The sequence below is a fragment of the Podarcis filfolensis genome, assembly GCF_964270895.1.
Source record: "Podarcis filfolensis genome assembly, chromosome: 17".
In the NCBI taxonomy this organism is placed as follows: domain Eukaryota; kingdom Metazoa; phylum Chordata; class Lepidosauria; order Squamata; family Lacertidae; genus Podarcis; species Podarcis filfolensis.
This window is the reverse complement of record NC_139621.1, coordinates 28,283,021-28,303,271: the sequence shown is the minus strand read 5'-3', so window position 1 is coordinate 28,303,271 and position 20,251 is coordinate 28,283,021. Positions and strand designations below refer to the sequence as shown.

At 44.1% G+C, this 20,251-nt stretch overlaps 1 protein-coding gene and 1 long non-coding RNA gene across 11 annotated transcripts in view; both read left to right on the top strand.

Annotated features, from left to right (window-relative positions):
* The window catches only part of ZNF462 (zinc finger protein 462), a 148,515-nt gene that overhangs the window by 85,538 nt on the left and 42,726 nt on the right, over positions 1–20,251 (top strand). For 7 of the 10 annotated variants that reach the window (XM_083592605.1, XM_083592604.1, XM_083592603.1 and 4 more), the window contains 2 exons: positions 6,204–6,322; positions 12,177–12,368. In XM_083592605.1, coding sequence (XP_083448731.1) covers positions 6,204–6,322; positions 12,177–12,368 — 311 coding nt within the window. The remainder of the gene's footprint in view (positions 1–6,203; positions 6,323–12,176; positions 12,369–20,251) is intronic. The other 3 variants (XM_083592608.1, XM_083592607.1, XM_083592600.1) reach the window with 1 other exon arrangement.
* On the top strand, positions 3,156–4,976 carry LOC310753089. Its single transcript, XR_014543169.1, has 3 exons — positions 3,156–3,234; positions 3,291–4,032; positions 4,483–4,976. It is a non-coding gene; the product is annotated as an uncharacterized lncRNA (long non-coding RNA).

The window sequence follows — 20,251 nt, the reverse complement described above, 5'->3', positions numbered from 1 at the left end:
AAAGGAATTTGGACTTAAAATTTACCCTAATTTGGTACTGAAACGGGAAGGTCTAAACAGGAAGTCAGCCTTCCGTTTCCTTGTAGCCAGAACAAAGCAAAGACAACGTAAACTAGAGCTTTGAAAATCACTTTTAAAGGATTGGCTTTCATCATTTAAAATCGCTGAACCCCCCTTTGGCAGCAGGAGAAGAAGGGGGATCTTTTTTGGGCTGTTTAAACCTGCAGAAGTGAGTTTAAAGCAAAGTAATTTTCCACCGTCCTGATCCTGGAGCGGGGTGTCAGAATTGACGTTTGAAGCTCATTGACCAGAAACAAATGTCTCTGACAGATAGTTAAGAGAAGAGAAACATAGTGATTCCATTGTTTCCTTTCGCATTTTAAAAGAACAAATATGGACAAAATATCACAAAAAAGAAACTTTGTTGCTATTGTTATCAAAAGAAAGAACAACTAGAAGCTTTCCCCCTAGAGGGGGATTGTGAAATTGTAACTAATTCCTGGGAGCTTGCAGCTGTCTCAGATTACAACCGTGGGAAAGGATTTGTGACCTTGCAGGACAATGTCTTCAGAAGCACTGTTGGGTGCTTTCTGTAAAATAAATGCCCTATTGGATCAGTTAAGCCAGAAGACGGATTTAATGACTAATGCGGCCAGAACCCTTGAACAGGTAGTGGGAAATTATATGGAGCCCACCCAGGAACTAAAACAGGAGTGTGCCATGACAGAACAACTGAAAGAAGAGGATGTTGCTGAATCTTGGGCGCCAGAGACGGAGGGAGCAGCGGCCCAGCAGGAACATAAATTTTTGGAGTTGACAAATGAACTTGGAAAAAACCAGACTTGGAAAGATAAAGTTTGGTTAGGTTTGGAAATGGGGGGCTGGATTGACCCCCCTTTACAGGGAGATTTGGACTTCTCGAGTCTGGCAATGGGCCGTCTGATGTCTGGAGCTGTGGGGGCTCTCAATTTTGGAGGGAATCTGGAACATGTTTTTAAATACCATATGGAGTCCAGTCTGGTCTATGGAAAAGGGGCTGATTTGTTGAAAAGGGTCCAAAACATTACCAAGCTGGAGTTCCCGAGAATGAAAGGAAAATATGAAGAAGAGCTGCGGAAGGGACATGGAAGAGACTTGAGGGCCTCGGATATAAGGTTACCAGGTTAATGTGCTAGATTAATAGGTTAAAAAGGACTGACAAAGCCCGGGACCAGGAGGAAGGGACGCTGGGTGAAGATTGGATTGTTTTTCTCTTTTTTTATATATAATTAAGATTGTTCTATAAAATTAATGAATGTTAGAAAAATGTTGAAATGAAATTACTTGGCTCTTGTAAAAATGTCTAAAGAATTAGGTAAGAATGTTATGGTTAGGAGAAGTTGGGAAAAATAAGATTTAAGCTTTAAACTTTAAGGCTTCTATATGATAAGATGAAAATAGAATTAAGGTAATGTAATGACAGAATATTATGAATTAAGGAAAGGATTTGCTGCGATTATTATTAATCAGGATACAAGAAAAGGGAGGAGGAGGAGGTCAAAGAAAGAAGGTATTGAAAGTGGGGGATCTGAGAATGATGGTTTTATTTTTTATTTTTATTTTTCTGTCTTGTTTTTTCTTTGTGTGTGTGAATTTTTTTTAATTTTTTTTTAAAAAAACCTTTTTTCCAATAAATATCATTTAAAAAAAACAAAACAAAAAAGTTTTAAAAGCTTAACTTACCAAATGGCTGCAAAAGAAGTTTTGGAAAAGCTTCAAAAATCACCAAAGTCTTTAAAAACCTCAAAAAAGGCTACTATGTACACCGCGTTCTATGAGTTGCTCCTTGAAGTCAAGTCGCAACTGTATTAACGGTGTTAAGAAAAAGGAAACAAACTTGCAAGACGTTTTCGTCTTGCAAAGCAAGCCCATAGGGAAATTCGTCTTGCGAAGCAGCTCAAAAAACGGAAAACCCTTTCGTCTAGCGAGTTTTCCGTCTTGCGAGGCATTCGTCTTGCGGGGCACCACTGTATGGTGAACTTACTGAATCTTTAATATTTTGATGCAATAAATTGAAGCCGTTACCCTATAGTGATTAAATTAATACACTTTCCCAAGCTGTACATTAGCCCTTTTATGTTTTTGTAAGCTATACATTTTCTTTATATTGTTTTCAAGCAGTTGATGAGATACTACAAATTAGGACTCTGAATTCTGATCAATTTCAGCTCCCCCCCCCCCCCCGTCTTGTTAAATAACAATAAATGTGAAATGCAGAGCTTATGATGTAATCCTTATGATGTATCGATTCTGGGATGAGAAAACCATTTCTTCCAAGTTTCAAATTGGTTTATCAAATAACAGACAATCCCTGGAAAAAAAACAGCAACACACACACCTAGAGAAACTTGCATGTTACTTTCGCAATAGGAATTTAAGAGGCTACAAGACTAAAACATTCCAGTATAATCTACACGATATCAAATAGATGGTGCAGGGTGCAATCCTGTACTGAAGATATAGCAACTGGGGAACCGTAGGCTCCTGTGGCAGCCCTGCTGTGCTGGCAAAACACCCTGGATAAGCTGGTGCAGACTCCACTGGCAGAGCCATTTCACCAGTGTGAAGATACGCCAAAGGAATAGCTGAACTGGGAGATGGGAGTCACGGGTGGGATGTAGGGAGCACAGGGAAGGAGCACACGGTTAGTCCACATCTATACTGCTTCAGTTCATGGCCACAGTCCTGTTGGCAATGCAACACCATTCCCAGACACGGTGCACAAAATTTCAATGGGACGGGAGGTGGGGAAAATACATTGACAACTGCCCCTTCTTTTTTAGAAAAAGTTTTATTTATTTGGTTTTTCAGGTTCAAATTTCACAACCGTATATTGAACATAAATCATAAAAACAAGATTCCAAGGCATCTCCTGGACTTCCATCCTACCCTTTGTGGGTCTCATTAGAATAGAACAGAACAGAACAGAACAGAACAGAATAGAATAGAATAGAATAGAATAGAATAGAATAGAATAGAATAGAATTTATTATTTATACCCCGCCCATCTGGCTGGGCTTCCCCAGCCACTCTGGGTGGCCTCCAATAGAGTATTAAAATACAGTGGTCCGTTAAACATTAAAAGCTTCCCTAAACAGGCCTGCCTTCAGATGTCTTCTAAAAGTCTGGTAGTTGTTCTTCTCTTTGACATCTGGTGGGAGGGCGTTCCACAGGGCGGGTGCCACCACCAAGAAGGCCCTCTGCCTGGTTCCCTGTAAAATGGCTTCTCGCAGTGAGGGAACCACCAGAAGGCCCTCGGCACTGGACCTCAGTGTCTGGGCAGAACAATGGGGGTGGAGACACTCCTTCAGGTATACTGGACCGAGGCCGTTTAGGGCTTTATTCATTATTAATCATTTCCTCCTGCATCTTTTATGATGATCCAAATCTCCATTACTGTATATTAAAAACTCACCATTAAACTACAAGTGATATTCCAGTCGATTTTAACTATTTACAATGGTCTTTAACATAAGTTATAATTTTTGCCTATTCTTTATTAAAATTTTGGTCTTCCTGCTTTCTGGTTCTTCTGGTCATTTTACCCATTTTGACATAGTCCATCAACTTCATCAGCCATTCTTCTCTGGTAGGGACTTCTATCTTCTTTCAATCTCTGGAAAACTGTCCCTTCTAGGTCACCACAACAGAGCATAGTGTACTGCGGGACCCAGCACCCAATTACAGCACACCAATACCCAGTATGTACAACCCCACTCAGGGAGACCAAAACTCAGATGATGAGATCCATGGCATGAGGTATAACTCTCTAGCACTCGCCATGCACCCTTAGAGCTCACAAGGTTCTGGCAATGGGAAATTATAAAGAAAGGACACTTCACACAAAACTGTTCAGAATACACATGGGGACTTGACACTGCTAACGCTTCTGTGCCTAGAACTCTTTAGCAGGTATCTTACCTTGGGACCCCAGACACATCAAGAAGACTCACTCAACACAATGAGAGCGGCAGGACAGAGCACTCAACCCAGGTAAGCAAGGGAAGGGTGATGGACACATACCTGCTGTCTCCCATGATTCCCCCAACCTATTTGCCACTGCCTCAATGGTGCAGTGGGGAGGAGTGTCTCACACATGCACGAGAGGCCATTATCCCTACACGCAGGTATTATTTTTGGGCTGGGCACCCCGTTCCAAGCCTTGCTACTGCTGACCAAACATATGTCAGCACTTTTTCCTTTGGTGCATAGAGCGAAACAGCCGTGTTTCACTGCAAACCCCCAGGGGGTAATAAAGTCTCTGCAACCTGCCTTTCAGTGAAGGGATGAGACTTTGGAAGAAGCGCTGGCTCAACAGCCAGGTTGTGGCACCGCTCCTCCTTCCCTATCGCTTCTTTACTAACACCTGCCATGCATCCAGTAGATTTGTGTAAGTGTGTGACTACAGCTCTGAATTCTCTTGTGTCTCCTGCTTTTCTACAGGCTGCTTCCCGCAAGCGCAGGATTTATCCCACACAGCGTTCTGTGCAGAAGGGGACGTGACCAGGAGCAGGGTCCAGGATGCTTCCACCTGTTCCCTCGTGGAGGAACAGAAACACCTGTGGCTCCACGGCAAACCGTTAAGGAACAGGTGAAGGTGTCCCTCACCTGGAGCTGGTGCCTGCTGTCCACCAAGCTACTGCTCAAGGCACAGGAGCCCTGCTGGGGCGACTGGTTGGCAACCCCCACCCCTCTATGTGTCTTTCCTTTCCGGGATCAACCATCCTAAAAGCTGCTCAGTAAAGGTTTTGCAATTGGCCTGCGTGTCGTTTCTTTATTTCCGATTGACAGATGGGAATCCCTTTCTCGCACCCTAGTAGGATTTGGCTTCTGTTGGCCTGGGGGGTGGCACCCTGATGGGGCAGGGAACTCGGTGAAATCAGGGACAGTGGACCCAACCCTCTGCAGCTGATTTTTCTTCGGTTGCCTGGGGGGCAGGCCTTATAGTGTGAACAAATGGGAGGGAGGGATGCGGAAAGGAAAGAGATGGTTTGCTGGGAAACGACCAACCAGTATAGCCTATTAGGCAAAATAGCAGGGCTGGGAGGGAGGGGGGAATCTGTCATGTGGGTTGCCTGTGGAAGGATTGGGCCAGAAAGGCTGGGTGGCCATGCAGGAAACATGTCTGACTTGCTGCTGTTGGAAGCAAGACGCTCAACTGAATTTATTGTAATCTAGTCCAGCAAAGGCAGATTTATCAATTTTTTGCAGGCTGGTTCTGCTCTGGTAGCAATAATTTCACCATGGATATCTTTATTTGCTTGCATTAGGAAATGTGCTCTTTAGTGGTAAGCATTGTGACTGCGTCTCTGCTAAGAAAATGTGCTCCCTTGCACAAATAGGCACAGGTACCCTTTTCTCGTGGCAGAGAGCAGGAACTTCTCAACCACCTGCTGAATATTCTTATTTCGACTGATAAATATTAAAATGAATGAACAATGGCCAGTCAGATAAAAAGGGAAAAACTCTTGAAGTTACTGCGTATTTGCATAGAGATTAGCTATGGAGACTCAACTTCCTCTTTTCCTCATATGAACACACTGCAGGCACATTTGGACTGGATATAAAAGGATGGGGAAAATTGCTGTTTTTCAGCATTTCAAAATTCTACCTATTTGTTTTCCCAGACACATGTTCAACTTTTCGGTTTGCAGCGCAAGTTTGAAACTGACATTTGTTTCAATATTATTTGAGTTGCAGGCTTGGAAAGAAGTATTTATAGATTGAATGAGTTTGTTTACAGGAGGGTGAATTTCAATTGAACGTTAGAAAAAACCCCAGGTTGTTTCTGAGTTTTTAGAGCAAGCTAAGAGGATCTGGTAGCTATATTTTGGTTTTCTCCTTTATTAGTCCTGACATTATCCTGCTAAGTCATCTTCAAAGCAAGCTTTCCCCCCCACCCCTTATGATTTTATATCCTTGGCTTTATCAATTGTTTCGCCTACTTGCCATAATCATTGGGTGCAAAAGATGAACCAGATACAACCCAGTTTGGTTTTTGTTGGCTTGTATCTTACGCAGATTTCTCCGCCACGCTTCTTTCTGCCAGTGTTAAGTCAAAGAAGTCTTGCATTCAAGTGCCATCCAGTTTTCAGCTGAAAAAATGATTCACAATTTCCCCTTCTTTCCTTTTGCTTCTCATTGCCGCTTCTCCCTTGACAAAGTTTGGATCGCCATATGCAAGCCCACCATGGACATCATAAACCATTCCGCTGCAAACTCTGCCCTTTCAAGTCCTCCTATAACAGCCGCCTGAAAACTCACCTACTCAAAGCTCATGCTGGTAAGTCTTATTCCTCCATTTCATGGTGAAGAAGGTCTCTAAAGCATCTCTCCTTCCCCCCCACCCTTGCAGCTACTGCTGCTGTTAATCAACCAGCTTGTCATTTTTTTTATCATTTTATTGCCTTGGAGTGTGCGTTCAACCCAATCAGGAGAAAGGTGTAGGCGCAGTGTTGAAGTTAAGGCAACATTACGTTGAGCAGAACTGAACTTGGAATTGGGCCAATCACATTAGGTGAAGAGGTGATCCCAAATTGGCAGGTCAGAACAGCAAGCCGGGTTGGAAATCAGGCACATAAATTAATCTGCCATTGGGGCGGGAAGCAGAGAAAGAAGTAGAAGGAATACTCTTGAGATTCCTTTTCAAGTCTTACGGGTAAGGCTTTCTGGAAAGTGTTTGTGAGGCAAATGCATTGAGCACTGTGGCAAGGGAGAGCTGTGTCAAATTTTCACCTTCAAACATTTTTAGATGAAATGCATGCTTTCAAAGAGTAGAGAAATCAGCCTGAAAGGGGATTATCTTTCATTTTTCCCCATGCTCTATTTTAACCCGTGCGCAGCCATTCTCCATGCCCCTGCAAAAATACCTCGCTGCTTTGCACTATTTTATTTATTTCAAAGAACCTCAAAGGGCTTCTTCCATGATGTGATTCCAGCCAATCAGGGATCCCAGGGTGAATGTAACGGTGTCATGTCTACTTCAGTGAGAGCAAATGAAGTCACAGTGGAGCTCACAGTAGGATGAACCATGGAATGTACATTCAGACACACATGTCACGGAGAACAGTGGAATGTGTGCTTGAATGCGGTTTTCATGCACATCCAAATGTGTGTTCCAAGAGACTCTAGTTCATCCTGATATGCATTCCCGGTGTGCACTTCGGCTGCTTCTCCCTGTTTTGTTGCATTGCAATGCCTTCATTGCTGCAGTGCTTCCAAACAAGGAGCGTCACCCTGGTTGGCCAGGGCAACTGGGATGCACCTCTTCTCCCCCTACAAGTGCCTGTGCACCTCTTTGAGCATCTTCTCCCCCACCTCTACAAAGGAAGGAGAAATTTTTGATGGGTTTTGAAAGTATTTATGTAACTCGGCTATCCTGGTTTGGCTCAGCTCTGCTAAGAATTAGAACTAGAGAGGTAGGTTTCGTGTTCTCTGAAACCTAAACTTCCTACAGCAGCATCCCTTAGGCCAGTCTTTCCCAACCTTGGGTCTCCAGCTGATTTTGGACTACAACTCCCATCATCCCTTGCTAGCAAGGGCAGTGGTTAGGGATGATGGGAATTGCAGTCCAAATACAGCTGGAGACCCAAGGTTGGGAAACACTGCCTTAGGCCACGAGAGCTTCGTGGATGGGTGTGTTTGGTGGGAAATTAATGGGTAGTAATTTTTGGCCATGGTCTTCATTAGCAGCATTGTAGCCTGAAGGTAGTTCAGTTTGGTACCTGATTCATTAGTTCATTGGAACTTTAGTATTCATTTCAAAACCCAAGAGCTCTGATCAGCTTTCCGCCGAAGAGGCATAACTTCTTAGCTAAACGACAGCCGTATTTTGGTTGAGTTCTGTAGCAGCGCCCATTTCAAAGATAAAGGTGAGAAGCTTCATGCAGTTCCATTTATCATTTAAAGTGTGGGTTGGTTGTTGTTGTTGTTGTTTTATATATTGATGCCAACGTGTTGTTCAAGCATGTTATCATTCGTAACTGTATCTGTGCCAAGTCCAGTTCTTGTGGTTCAGCTTATTGGCTATTTATTGGCATTTATGTTGTGTACATCTCCCATATGTAGCAATTCTGTCAAGTATTCCTGGAGCGTTCTTGGTTTTGTCGGGAGGGGGGCCCAGATTTTAGGGGGAGTGGCGATGGCTTCCTGGGAGGCTGTGTCTTCTTGGGCTCTTCCCAATCACCATAACTCTTCCAAATTGTTAGAGAACAGGGCATGCTGAATTTTCTTTACTGAATGTGTCACATCTTGTCCTTAACTCCCCACAAGTCAATTATTTAAATTACGTTACTCCAACAATAACATTTAAAAATAATGGACGGGGCTCCTATGGTCTGTAAACACTCATACACAGCCCACTAGCTTTATTAAATCATGTAACAATCATTCTTGAAGGCATGCATTTCAAAGCATTGGGGTAGTGTGATTTCACAGTATCACTTGGTCCTTCTGAAGTTGTAGTTTGGTAGTTAGTACAGAAGTTTGCATAGTAGGTCCTTCTGCCTTAACTGTTTCTTTCTTCAAACTATTCATGAAACGAATCACAACTGTAAACCAGTTGGCAGCTTTTTTTTGTTCCAACTAAATATAAAGTTATGAAAGGCATGGAGAGGAAGGATAAAGAGTGACACCCCCCCCTTTTCTGTCTCATATGTACAGAACTTTCTGCAGGTTCAAGATCAACAAGAAGTACTATTTTTACTCAGTGCAGGATGGATTTATTAATCCTTTAACAAAAGCCACTAGCCGGAGGTTAAACAAAATAATGTGGGACTACATCAATGGCAGTATGCCTACATGGACCTTTCATATACAGCAGGGATAGGGAATCAGTGGTCTTCCAGGTATTGTTGGACTATATCTCCCATAATCCCTGGTATTGGTGACTAGAGTTGATAGGAATTGCAGCCCCACTATATCTGGAGAGCTACAGGTTCCCCATCCCTGATATGCCAAGTCTTTCTGCCTCTGAATTAGCAGATGCTCAGGACAAGATGCTTTCACATCTTGCATCTTAAGCTTTCAGGGATATTGGTTGGCCAACGGAATGCTAGGCTGGATGACCCCTTCTTCTGATCCAGAGGGACTATTAATTTCAGCTCATGCATGCACATAATGTAGCTCGGGGTTAGTTTCATTTGGCTGAACTGAGAAATGTCCAGATACTGCATTGTCATTTGAAATCTTTGAGGGGAAAACGCAAAAGTTTTGCTGTTGACATAGCATTCCCATTTCTGTTCTGATGCAAACAACTTGGATCAGTTGGATTAAAATCTCTTGGGTTGAAATGTATAGCTGCACTTTTTGGCTTCTTCATTTGACCTGCTGTCATTACTTCTTTTCTTTTCTTTGTTGTTGTTGTTTTTGTTGTTGTTGTCGTCGTCAGTTTCATAACTTAAAGTGTGTTGCCGCTTTCTCCCCAGTCATTTCCGTCAGTCTGCACAATAACGATTGATTATTATACTTCACTGTGTTTTTTTCTGGTTTGTTAAGTTTGGACAAGGTTGTTGCTGCTTTAAATGGTAGAGAGAATCTTACAAAATTCTGAGCATAGTGGCTTTGGCATGGGCAGCTAACGGCAGCAGTCCATAGATGAAATAACATAAACCCAGTTTATGTGAGCATGAAAAGGCATTTGTGCAACAACCAGTGGGGGCCGTGGGGTTTATTTTACTCACCCACAGCCCAGTTTGCCTGTATTCACCCTGCGACCCAGTTTGCCTTTGTAATGGGATTGAATGTAACATACATAGGCCCAACTAAGTGGGATGTTTCACCAACAGAAACAGGAATAAGTATGGTGGGTGGCGAATAGGGAAGATTTGTGGGCCCTACTTTATGTGTGTAGGTGCCACTTGCCTGTGGGTGACACAAACGAGAGGAAAGGCAGCAGGGCTTGAGGCCTGCTGTGACCCAATTAAATGTATTTTGGGGTATGCATTGCTGTTGGAAAGCAGGAATCATATGCCTACCCTTGTGGGGCTGGATCTTCCCTCTTTGCTGCTTTCTCTGTTGATTCCAAATGGCATCTTCCCAATCCTGCCTCAGCTGCTTGCAATCCTTTTTTTTTTTTTAATTCCCGCACTGACCAACTCATCTGTTTTCTGGAAAGGAAGCTGTGGTGTTTGTTATGCTTAGTTAAATATTTTAGAGCAATTTCATCGCCCCAAGTTAATTGGTTTGATGCTTGCTTTAAGAGTCTCGTTCGGCTTTCTCCTTCATAAGCAAATCATGCATCTCTTTTTGGAACCTCTCTTTTGTGCACAAACCCAGAGGGCGCTGTGGACCACGCTAAATATACTGCTGTGGACTTGGGCGCCTGTGAGCTTTTCCGTATCAAGCGATCTGTGCTGTCCCGTTATCATCATCACATAGGATGGTTGATAAATACAGTCCCCTTAAATCAGAGTTTTTAAAAGGTATTAATTTGGCTTATAACACTCGATGACACACTACCTTTGTTGTGGCCAGTGGCCCATGTACATATTCGGGTCCATGGTCCTTCTGTCCAAGGAAGGACCCGAAGCAGGGCTCACCCTCTGTGCACAGCCTCACGTTGACCTTCTCATGCCCCTCTCATGGAGAAGTGCAGGACTGAGATCCATTTATTTGAATGTAGGATCTCCCTGCCCTATGGGACCCAACCTTTCATTCAGACTGGACCCAGAGGGCCCAAGAAATCTCCTGTTTCGGTCATTCACTTTTCTCCACAGTGGAGAGGGGAGCATGGGGAGAAGCAGAAAAGGTGAATAACAAGGAATCATGGAAACTGGATGCTGTCTCTCACTGGATACAATCCTGGCTGAAGAAAGGAAATAATATGATTTCCCGTTTATTCACCAATACTCCAGAAAATGTTACAAATGCTGGTCAGTCCCCTTTCATGTCGGCGCAAGGTATACAGTTTAGGTTTTTTACAGTTCCAGCTTTAGTATGTGATAGAGGACTTTCTGTTTCCAAAGCGAGATTATTTTCGCTAGGTGGGATGCTATCTCCTCTGCGTGTGCCACATCACGACCCCGTCTTGGCCACTTTTGCTTCTCAGGTCATGGCTGCTTCCACATGCACTCCAAAAGCTGCTTTGCAACTTCTTTACGGCTTGGACCACAGTTCCTAACTGCATGGCTTTTCTTCTTTGCTTTGGCTCCTGTAGCACAGTTTCCATCTGGCTTTGTAATCTTGACTGTACAATGGCATTCTCAAGTTCTGTCCTTTATTGTTAACCTGCTCTGGCCCAAGCACTGGTTATGCTGCACCTCATTCCCAGGCCCTGCTTTCATTGTGTTAGGCTTGCATAGCTCAAGGATTATCAGTCTGGCAGATGGTTTCACGTTGGGAGGGAAAAGAGGAAGACGGATGGTAAAGGGGTGATACCAAATACAATGGCATTATTAAAGCAAGGGATTTCTGAGGAGCTGTTTGCAGCCTGCATCAGGCTCATCCTCTAATGCCATAACCTTTCAAATTTCTGATTTGTTTTATATATACGCTGCTGTCCTTGTGTGCAAGAAAACATAAATGGGCTTTTCTCCATTTCCAAGTTAACTTCCAAAGAAAGCATTAATGAGCAACACCCACCCGCCTTTACGCCTAGCCCTGGTATTCAATGGGGTGTCTATGATTCCTCATCCATGGCCTCGTGACCCAAATCAGGATTGGGCAATGGTCACATCATTGACCGCATGACCCACTAAGAGCCATGTCACATGGACAATGTGTTTGTGGTTTCAGCTTCCACCCCTGCTGTCTCCTTTCTTGAATCTTGGAAGGTTGACTTGTTTGCCGCAGGCAAAAGCTGTACCCCAGAGTAGCTTTGGGTTGGCATCTTCTACCTGTGGCAAATAAAATCAACTGGTCCAGTTGCCATGCACAGTTAGGAGCTACAACCAGGGAGACAAAAGCATCCTCTGTGATGGCCCTATTGGCCCCGAGACCAATAGAAATAGGACAGTTAAAATGATTTTACTCTCTTTTTAGGACTACCCAGAGGAGGAACCCATGGGATTCTCACTACTGAGTTGAATAGGAGGAGAAAGAGATTTCCCCCTTCCACCTACCCCTCTCCTCCCTTCCTATTCCCCACCCCACCTCTCGTCTTGTGAGCTGATGACTTGCCTGTTATTTCGCTCACCCAGGTGAACATGCCTACAAATGCTCCTGCTGCTCATTTTCCACCATGACAATCAGCCAGCTGAAAGAGCACTCCCTGAAAGTGCATGGGAAGGCACTGACACTACCAAGACCACGCATTGTCAGCCTTGTAACCTCGCATGCTCAACATGCCTCCATGAACCACACTACCGCTGAAGAAGTGGAAGACTCTAATGGTAAGAGGCGCTTCCATTAAAAAACAAGCACAACAACCCTAGAGGGAGGAATCAAATTCTTCTCTTTACTGGGGGAAAAAAAGCAGCTTGATCAAAGACGTAGTTCTGATTTAGAAAAAAACAAAAAACCAGTTTCCGAATGAGCAAATCACTATCCAAATGGATGCTAACAAGCTGTTGGAGAGCCGTGCTAATTCACACTCCAACCCTTATAATTGGCATGTAAAATATTCTGATTTGCCTGCCCTTCTCATTGAGTGTTTTAGGGTTCCATGTTGTTAGTACTTCACTACAGTCATACCTCGGGTTACAGATGCTTCAGGTTGCGCGTTTTTGGGTTGCGCACTGCACCAAACCCAGAAGTACCGGAACGGGTTACTTCCGGGTTTTGGCGCATGCGCAGAAGTGCTAAATTGTGCTTTGCGCATGCACAGAAGCGCCAAATCGCGACCCATGCTTGCGCAGATGCAGCGCTGCAGGTTGTGAACATGCCTCCCGCACGGATCACGTTCGCAACCCGAGCGTCCACTATACTTTAGAACAAAAAGTGGAAGCGTATGTGCCCCAGCTAAGGGGCACATGGCGGATTTTCTTGTTGCAGAAACAAGCCTAAAGTATTGTCTGTTTTTGGCTGTTACCACTAGCGTAGTGACTGGTGTTTGAGGTGACGGACAGATTTTTTCACTTTCACATAAGCGTATTTGGAGTCAGTACAGATGTAATGAGGACCTTCCTTAACCATGGTTATGGAATGGACCACGGAGTAGCTCCCTCCATCCTCTCCCCTCTCTCATCCAAATTCCTGCATATCCTTTCTCATGTTAATTAGGGTGTGAAACCAACCCTTGAAACAGATTAGCAAGTCCTGGTTCAGTGGGAATGCGTTTGGTACTCATTCAGATAACTCTTGTTCCAACAGTGAACTCTAATCATAGTAAAGGGTGGAAGAGGGAGTATGAAACCCTGTGGTCTGGGCCCATGTCTTTAGCAGATATTAAGGAAGAGTCTGTGTTGCATCCATACTGGCCCTCAGGAATATTCTGTAGGAACGATGGCACCTGTAAGGAGAGCATTATGGGAATTCTGCACACTATGAGTTGTTAGACTAATTCAATGCTGTTTGAGACTTTTTGCCTGCAATGGGGTGCTATCTGTTCCAAGAACACTAGAAAATCTGGAGTCATGTTACTTATTTCTGCAGAATTAACCAGACAGTGTATCTAAGGCAGAATTGACTGCAGTTTGTATCTTGAGAAATCCTATTGATCTTTGCTTGACCGTAAGAATATATGAATTCTAGTCTTCCTGTAAGAGGTAGACACCCTAATCATGCATTAGCTCATATTCTACCCTTCTAAATCATATAAAACTGTGTTTTAGAAGCCGCTGGTGGTTTGCTTCCAGGCGGAGCCTTCTGGAAAATCCAATGGATGCATAAAACTCTCATTTGTTCTCTGAATGTTTAAGTATCCAAATTCAGTGTCAAAAGATCCCTCTGGTACAAAACTTAATAATGGTATAGTGTTTTATTTGAGAGTTAACAATGCTTCATGTGCATGATCTTGCTGTAACTTCACAGTGGTTGGAGGGTATCTGTGGTTCTCCAGATATTGGACTACAACTCCCATCATCTCTGGAGCTCATAGGAGTCGGCATCCAACAACGTATGGACAGTCACAGGTTCCCACCCCTGTATTATGGGGTAGTTATCTTTTCCCCTATATGGCATGTGGGAGGACAGCTGAGCAAGAGAGTGGCTTCCCTAAAGCCATTTAGCGAGTTGGCGGCTGTGATATTTGACTAGGGACTTCCTGATTCTCCGCTCAGTTTCCTACACAAAGAAATGATGTCTAGCAGTGAACTCATCTGGTGGTGAATGAACAACCTGACAGCATAGTTAAGCATTGAACTAAACCAAGTAAGCTTTTTTCCTAACATTGGCAAAGATGATGATTTATCCTGTTCCTTATTGTAAATTTGCGTGGTTGGTTTTATGTTTGTGAACATTTGTGAGATAGAAAGAGTAATTCATGTGGGCTTTGGGTAGTTTCAAACCCTTGCCATTTGCTAATGCTAAAAGTGGTTTCACCCATTGGGCAGCAATGCATTTTCTGTTGAGTGTACACTCAAAAAGGAGAAGAAGCTGGTCACAGTTCATTGATGAGTGTACCAATATGGTGCACGTTTAGTAAAATTCACACTTTTTTTTTAAGTGTTCCTTTGAAATGTCTTAGAAATGTACACCTAAAACCAAAATGTGTGAAGCACTGTTAGAGAAGTTGTGCATATGTTCTCAAAATCTTAGAATACTGGAAGAGTGAGAGAGGGGTACTTCCTCTATTTTTAAATAAAGTTTTTTTTCCCTCTTGGTTACTGCTTTCTAATAATAAGCAGCCAACACATCTATTGTCAGGATGTCTCTGTTAGTCAGACCAGCTTCAGGAACAGAGACAATGCCCGTTCACCCTTAACTAATAGGCTTGTTAATCAAATTATTTTTGACAATTATGGAAGCTACCTACTAAGGAGATTGTCAGATTACAGGTGTTGAAATAATCAAATTGGCATTCTCAGCACTGCTTGATAAAGAAGGAAATCCCTTCCACCATTTTCTAGGCTTTATAGTACTAGCCATAGACTGATTGATTTGGATTGTGATGGTGACTTAGTTTGCTTCTAGATTTCTAGAAGGGTATTGCAGAACTGAAAGTCCCTGGCTTTTTAAAAACTGAAAACTGAAAACCTACACATTGCTGGTGGTGCATACGTGCGAGATAACAACATTACTTGAAAGTACACCGAAAGCAGAGGGTGTACGTGAGATGAGTTTGCATGTACAGCTGAGAGGAGTATAAAATGTGGAGTTCAGACATGACAGGAGGATCGCCGCTGTTCTTGTGTGTGTATAAGCAACCTCAGTTTGAGGACAAGCTCGTAATAGAGTTAAATTTGCCAATGGTACATAATTTGATCAGTGGTGAGCATGAACATGCTTAACAATAAAACCTTGGGGATTCATTCGGTGGTGCACAAGCAGTGTTTGTCTCATGCAGTGGAACTGTGTAACTTCTCTTTCCTCTCCTTCCGCCATTCCACCCCGAAAATCTGCTCGGGGCTTTGCTTTCTGGAGCAAATTTTGAGGGAGTGAGGAAGAGGAAGGGCAAGATCCACCGCAACAAGTTGAAAGTCTGTTCCGTGAGCGGAACAGCAGGATTGGATACAGCCCTGGGTCTTTTTCTTGTATGGCAAATTAAAGAGGCGGGTATGCAGGACCATTAAAGTTAATGAGCAGTGTTAATCAAGGAGGTTGTGTTATTTGTGCAGCATAGGCAATCCCAATCAATGTGCACATTAATTGGGAAGAGTAATATGTGTGCATGTGTTTTATTTATTTACGAGGATGTCTAGGCCTCCTTTCTGTCATAGGCTACTTCTAAAGAACGTAAGGAACATATACAATTAGGCCAGGATGGATGAGTTGATTTGAATATAGGTGATGGTAATCAGCAAGTGGGGGAGGGGGATAGAGAAGCTGTTTTAAGCCATTAATTTAAATCAAGCCACCTGTTGACACCGCTTCATATATTTCCTTTCAAATGATGCAGACCTGAGCTCTAAACAATGGAGCATCCAAAAGTGGCAAAAAGGGAAACCCCTGTGCCTGGCAAACCTCCCCTGCTCTCCCCACCACCATATTCTGGGAGATCAAGGGGGCTTTAGGATCCAGAGGTGTTCCTCGATTTGCCCTGACATGCCCCTGGAATGTCTGCATTTTGTTCTCCCTGCCACAAGAGCATCGATTGCAGAGGGGAAACGGCAGAGGTTTCCTTGGGTGCAATGAAGAGGCCCCTATGGATGAGGTCTCCTGCTCTGCCCATGAATCTCCCTCTTCTCCTACACAGAGGGAGATCTGCAAAACCCTTTGACTCCCTTCAGTAACCGTAAGGCAGGGGTTGGCAAGGTTTACCTCGCCTGGGCCGGTTCACTGCTGCGGAGATCACTCTGTGGACCGGATCGCGACTGCGCATGCGCAGTCACGATTTCCAGCGCCGCGGAAGCGAGTCCCTGCTCTGCATTGCACCAGTTTAGCACAGCACATGGGGACTCACTGAGCGGGCAGCACGGTTTGGGGGCCATTTAAACAACCCCCGTGGGCTGCTTGTGGCCCATGGGCAGCAGGTTGCCAACACCTGTCATAATATCTATATCTGTCTATCTATCTAGCTAGCTAGCTATCTATCCATCCATCATCTACCTAAATGTTTGCTAAGCCATTTTTCTCAGAATGACCTAAAGTGACTTATACTAGAACCAATTAAGAACATTCAAGCTAAACCAATTGTTTATACCACATGGCACTTTCCCCCCATAGAGGAAACAATGTGGGCTCTAATAAAATAATAGGGGTGGTATTCAACTTAAGTTTTGGAAATGAATAAACAGACCGTTTAATAGGTCTGTGCTGAATAAAACTTAGTTGAATGCCATCCTTGGGAACTGATACTGAAACAAATATTTAAAGCTAAAGTTTCTGTTCTGCAAACTTCCGCACTTCAAGTTCATACCTTAATGCATTTGGGAGCTTTTCAGGAAAAGTTGTCAAAGAGGTTATTCCTTTTTTGATTTATGACTACATAATTCCTAGGAGGCACAGTATGCCGAGATTATATCATCTTGCTTTAAAATGTAGGGCCAGTGCGATATCCTCATATGTTTTAATTTATTATTTTGTAATTTAGTAGTTGTTTTCAGCGTAAATGACTTGCTTTACAATTTGACAATGTGAAGAGCGTAGCTGTTCTGTTCATAATTTTATGCATTTGGATTATTATTTGCAAAGTTCCAAATTACATGAATAATTTTATACCAGCGCAAATTCACATAGGACCTTTGGAGTGCACACAGTACACAGTTGTAAAGGGAGATGAATTCTTGAATTTGTATTAACTTTGAGAATCCTTGTTTGTTTCAGCTTGCTTTTTTTAAAAAGTGTCTTTTGGAGACCCCTAGCAATTAAAACTACATAGCTATTGCTATGAAAATCTCAGAGGGCAGGATTCAACTAATGAGTCCCATCAGCATAAGCCCAGTGCTATTCCTTCCACTTGCACAGTGTGGTTTCACCACTCTTCTTCCCACCACCCCCCCAAAAAAATTATCTTGGGAGGCTGGGGACGTCAGGAGAATCTCCAAAATAGTGGACTGGGGAGAGGAGGAAATATGGGAATCATTCCACTGGCAAGCCAAAATGATGGGACGTTGACTTTGCACAATGTTGAATTCCTCCCATAGCAATTAAACTGCAGCACAACGTGTCAGTTTTGCAGAGATACCAAGAAGTGCACTAACAGAGCGATCTAAACCCTGACAAACACAAAGCAGAGTGTGCAGTGCACCATCCCCAAGCCCTGTTGCTCATGCAGCCACAGTAGAAGAAGAGTTTGGATTTGATATCCCGCTTTATCACTACCCGAAGGAGTCTCAAAGCGGCTAACATTCTCCTTTCCCTTCCTGCCCCGCAACAAACACTCTGTGAGGTGAGTGAAGCTGAGAGACTTCAGAGAAGTGTGACTGGGCCAAGGTCACCCAGCAGCTGCATGTGGAGGAGCGGGGAATCGAACCCAGTTCACCAGATTACGAGTCCACCGCTCTTAACCACTACACCACGCTGACTCCCAGTAGGAGATGTGGTTAGTGGCTATTCCTTGAACTTTTCGCTGCAAAAGTTTTTGGCTGCTGTTGCTGATGGGCAGGGGCGGAGGAAGAGGGGTGCGATGGGGGTGGTTCGCCCCGGGTGTCACCACTGAGGGGCGGCAACAAAATGCCGGGCAGCACTCACCGCGGGGCCTGCAGCACGCCCGAGCCACGCGTCCCTCCTGGGAGCGACACGGTGCCTTGGGCGCCCACAGACACCGTGCTGCCCCCAATGGTCCGCCCGACGCTTCCTCCTCAGCTGTAGGGTGGCTGAGTGGGAGGAGGCAGGCAGACTCCTCAGAGGCCCCACGGAGCATCCTGCCCCAGCTTGCCCACCCCTAGGCGCAGGACACCCAATCGGCTTGCTCCGCCACTGCTGATGGGCCCAAGAATTGGACTCCTCAGGAGATGCAAAGCAACCGGTGGCCTGTTCTCACCACATTTGGGGGATTTGTATTGCTTACCAACGGAACACAGGTGGCGCTGTGGGTTACCACAGAGCCTAGGACTTGCCAATCAGAAGGTCGGCGGTTTGAATCCCCGCGACGGGGTGAGCTCCCGTTGCTCGGTCCCAGCTCCTGCCAACCTAGCAGTCTGAAACCACATCAAAGTGCAAGTAGATAAATAGGTTCTCTGAGATACCTTCTCTGGCGGGAAGGTAAACGGCTTTTCTGTGCACTGCTCTGGTTCGCCAGAAGCGGCTTAGTCATGCTGGCCACATGACCCGGAAGCTGTACACCGGCTCCCTTGGCCAATAAAGTGAGATGAGTGCTGCAACCCAGAGTTGGCCACGACTGGACCTGATGGTCAGGGGTTCCTTTACCTTTACCTGTTGCTTACCAACAGCAAGAGCTTACTGGGCACTTCCATCATCACCACCACAACCAGAAGTTACTCTAAGAACACATCCTGCTCTTATAGCAGGATGTGCACATCTATAACACATCCTGCTCCTAACTCCACGCTGTCATGGAGTTAGGTTTGCACTGTTAATGTACTTACGTACTTCAAATGTACAGTCGGTTGAAGCGGTAATAGAAATGAGAATATTCAGGAAGAGGAATGTTCTGCCAGAAATCAGGGTTGTTAGAGATTGTTTTAATTACAGTGGATCCATATAAGTGTCGTTAATCTTCAAGGGCTGTTGAAAACACTCGCCAGAAATACTTTCCAAAGGCTGGGTGTATTGTTTCCCTTCTAAAGCATGAACTGCAGGCTGCATTTACAAGTCTCGCAAGTGATTGCTCTGCAGTCCTCCCCACTGTCAGGGATGGGACATCATCAGCTGCCTGAGGTGAGACAGGAGGCTTACGGGGTTTCCTCTCCTAAAGGCTAACTTTAAATCATTTCCCAGAAAGCTTTCGCTACCTTGCATGACCACCACATCTGGCAAAAGGTGCCTTCTTTCTCTTTACATTTCCAACATGTATCTGATTCTGATTTATACATTTTTACTAATTTACTAGGAGTCTATACATCACTTTCCACCGACAGCGTAGTGGAATGCATAATCACATTATGACAATCAGGTTCTTTTTAAATAAATAAAACAACAACCCTTTTTTTGTGACAGCAGGAAATGACCTCTCTGTTCCTATCTCGAAGTCTCTGTGCTCACTATCAAGTTTCTGCAGAAGGTTTCTTGTTCCTTGCCATCCAATCTGCTGTGTTAATGTCTTTTTTTAGAAGAGTGAGACATAGATACTCCTTTTTTCTTTTCTTTTTTGAGGATAGAAAGCATTACAATACCCTTCCCAGCTATTCCTGAATCAGGCACTTGTGCCCTGTACCTGCCAAGAAAAATATTTGTCCACTCGGAGTGCAGTCGTGGTGCCAGTAATGTGCAAAACAGAAGCTTCCTTTTTATCTTTTCCCTCCCCTTCCCAGAGCGTTTGCTGCAAGTTTTCTTCACAGCAAAGTGTTATTTTTCTTTCCGGAGTGCCCGAGAAAAGGAAGGGAAAAGCCAGCCGATGGCAACAAAAATAGACTCTATCCCAAGGTCTCGCAACACACTTCGATAATTTACTGCAACACCCGAGACCATCTATTATTTCTCTCCTTAGACACTTGAGGTTTTCCTTTATCAAGAACCACTGCATCAGGAGGAGGCTGAGATGAAAAGTGTCTGCTGTGACTCAGCAGAACTTGGCTGAGGTGAAAGCTTTTTTTGTGGAGCTCTGTTTTCTCCA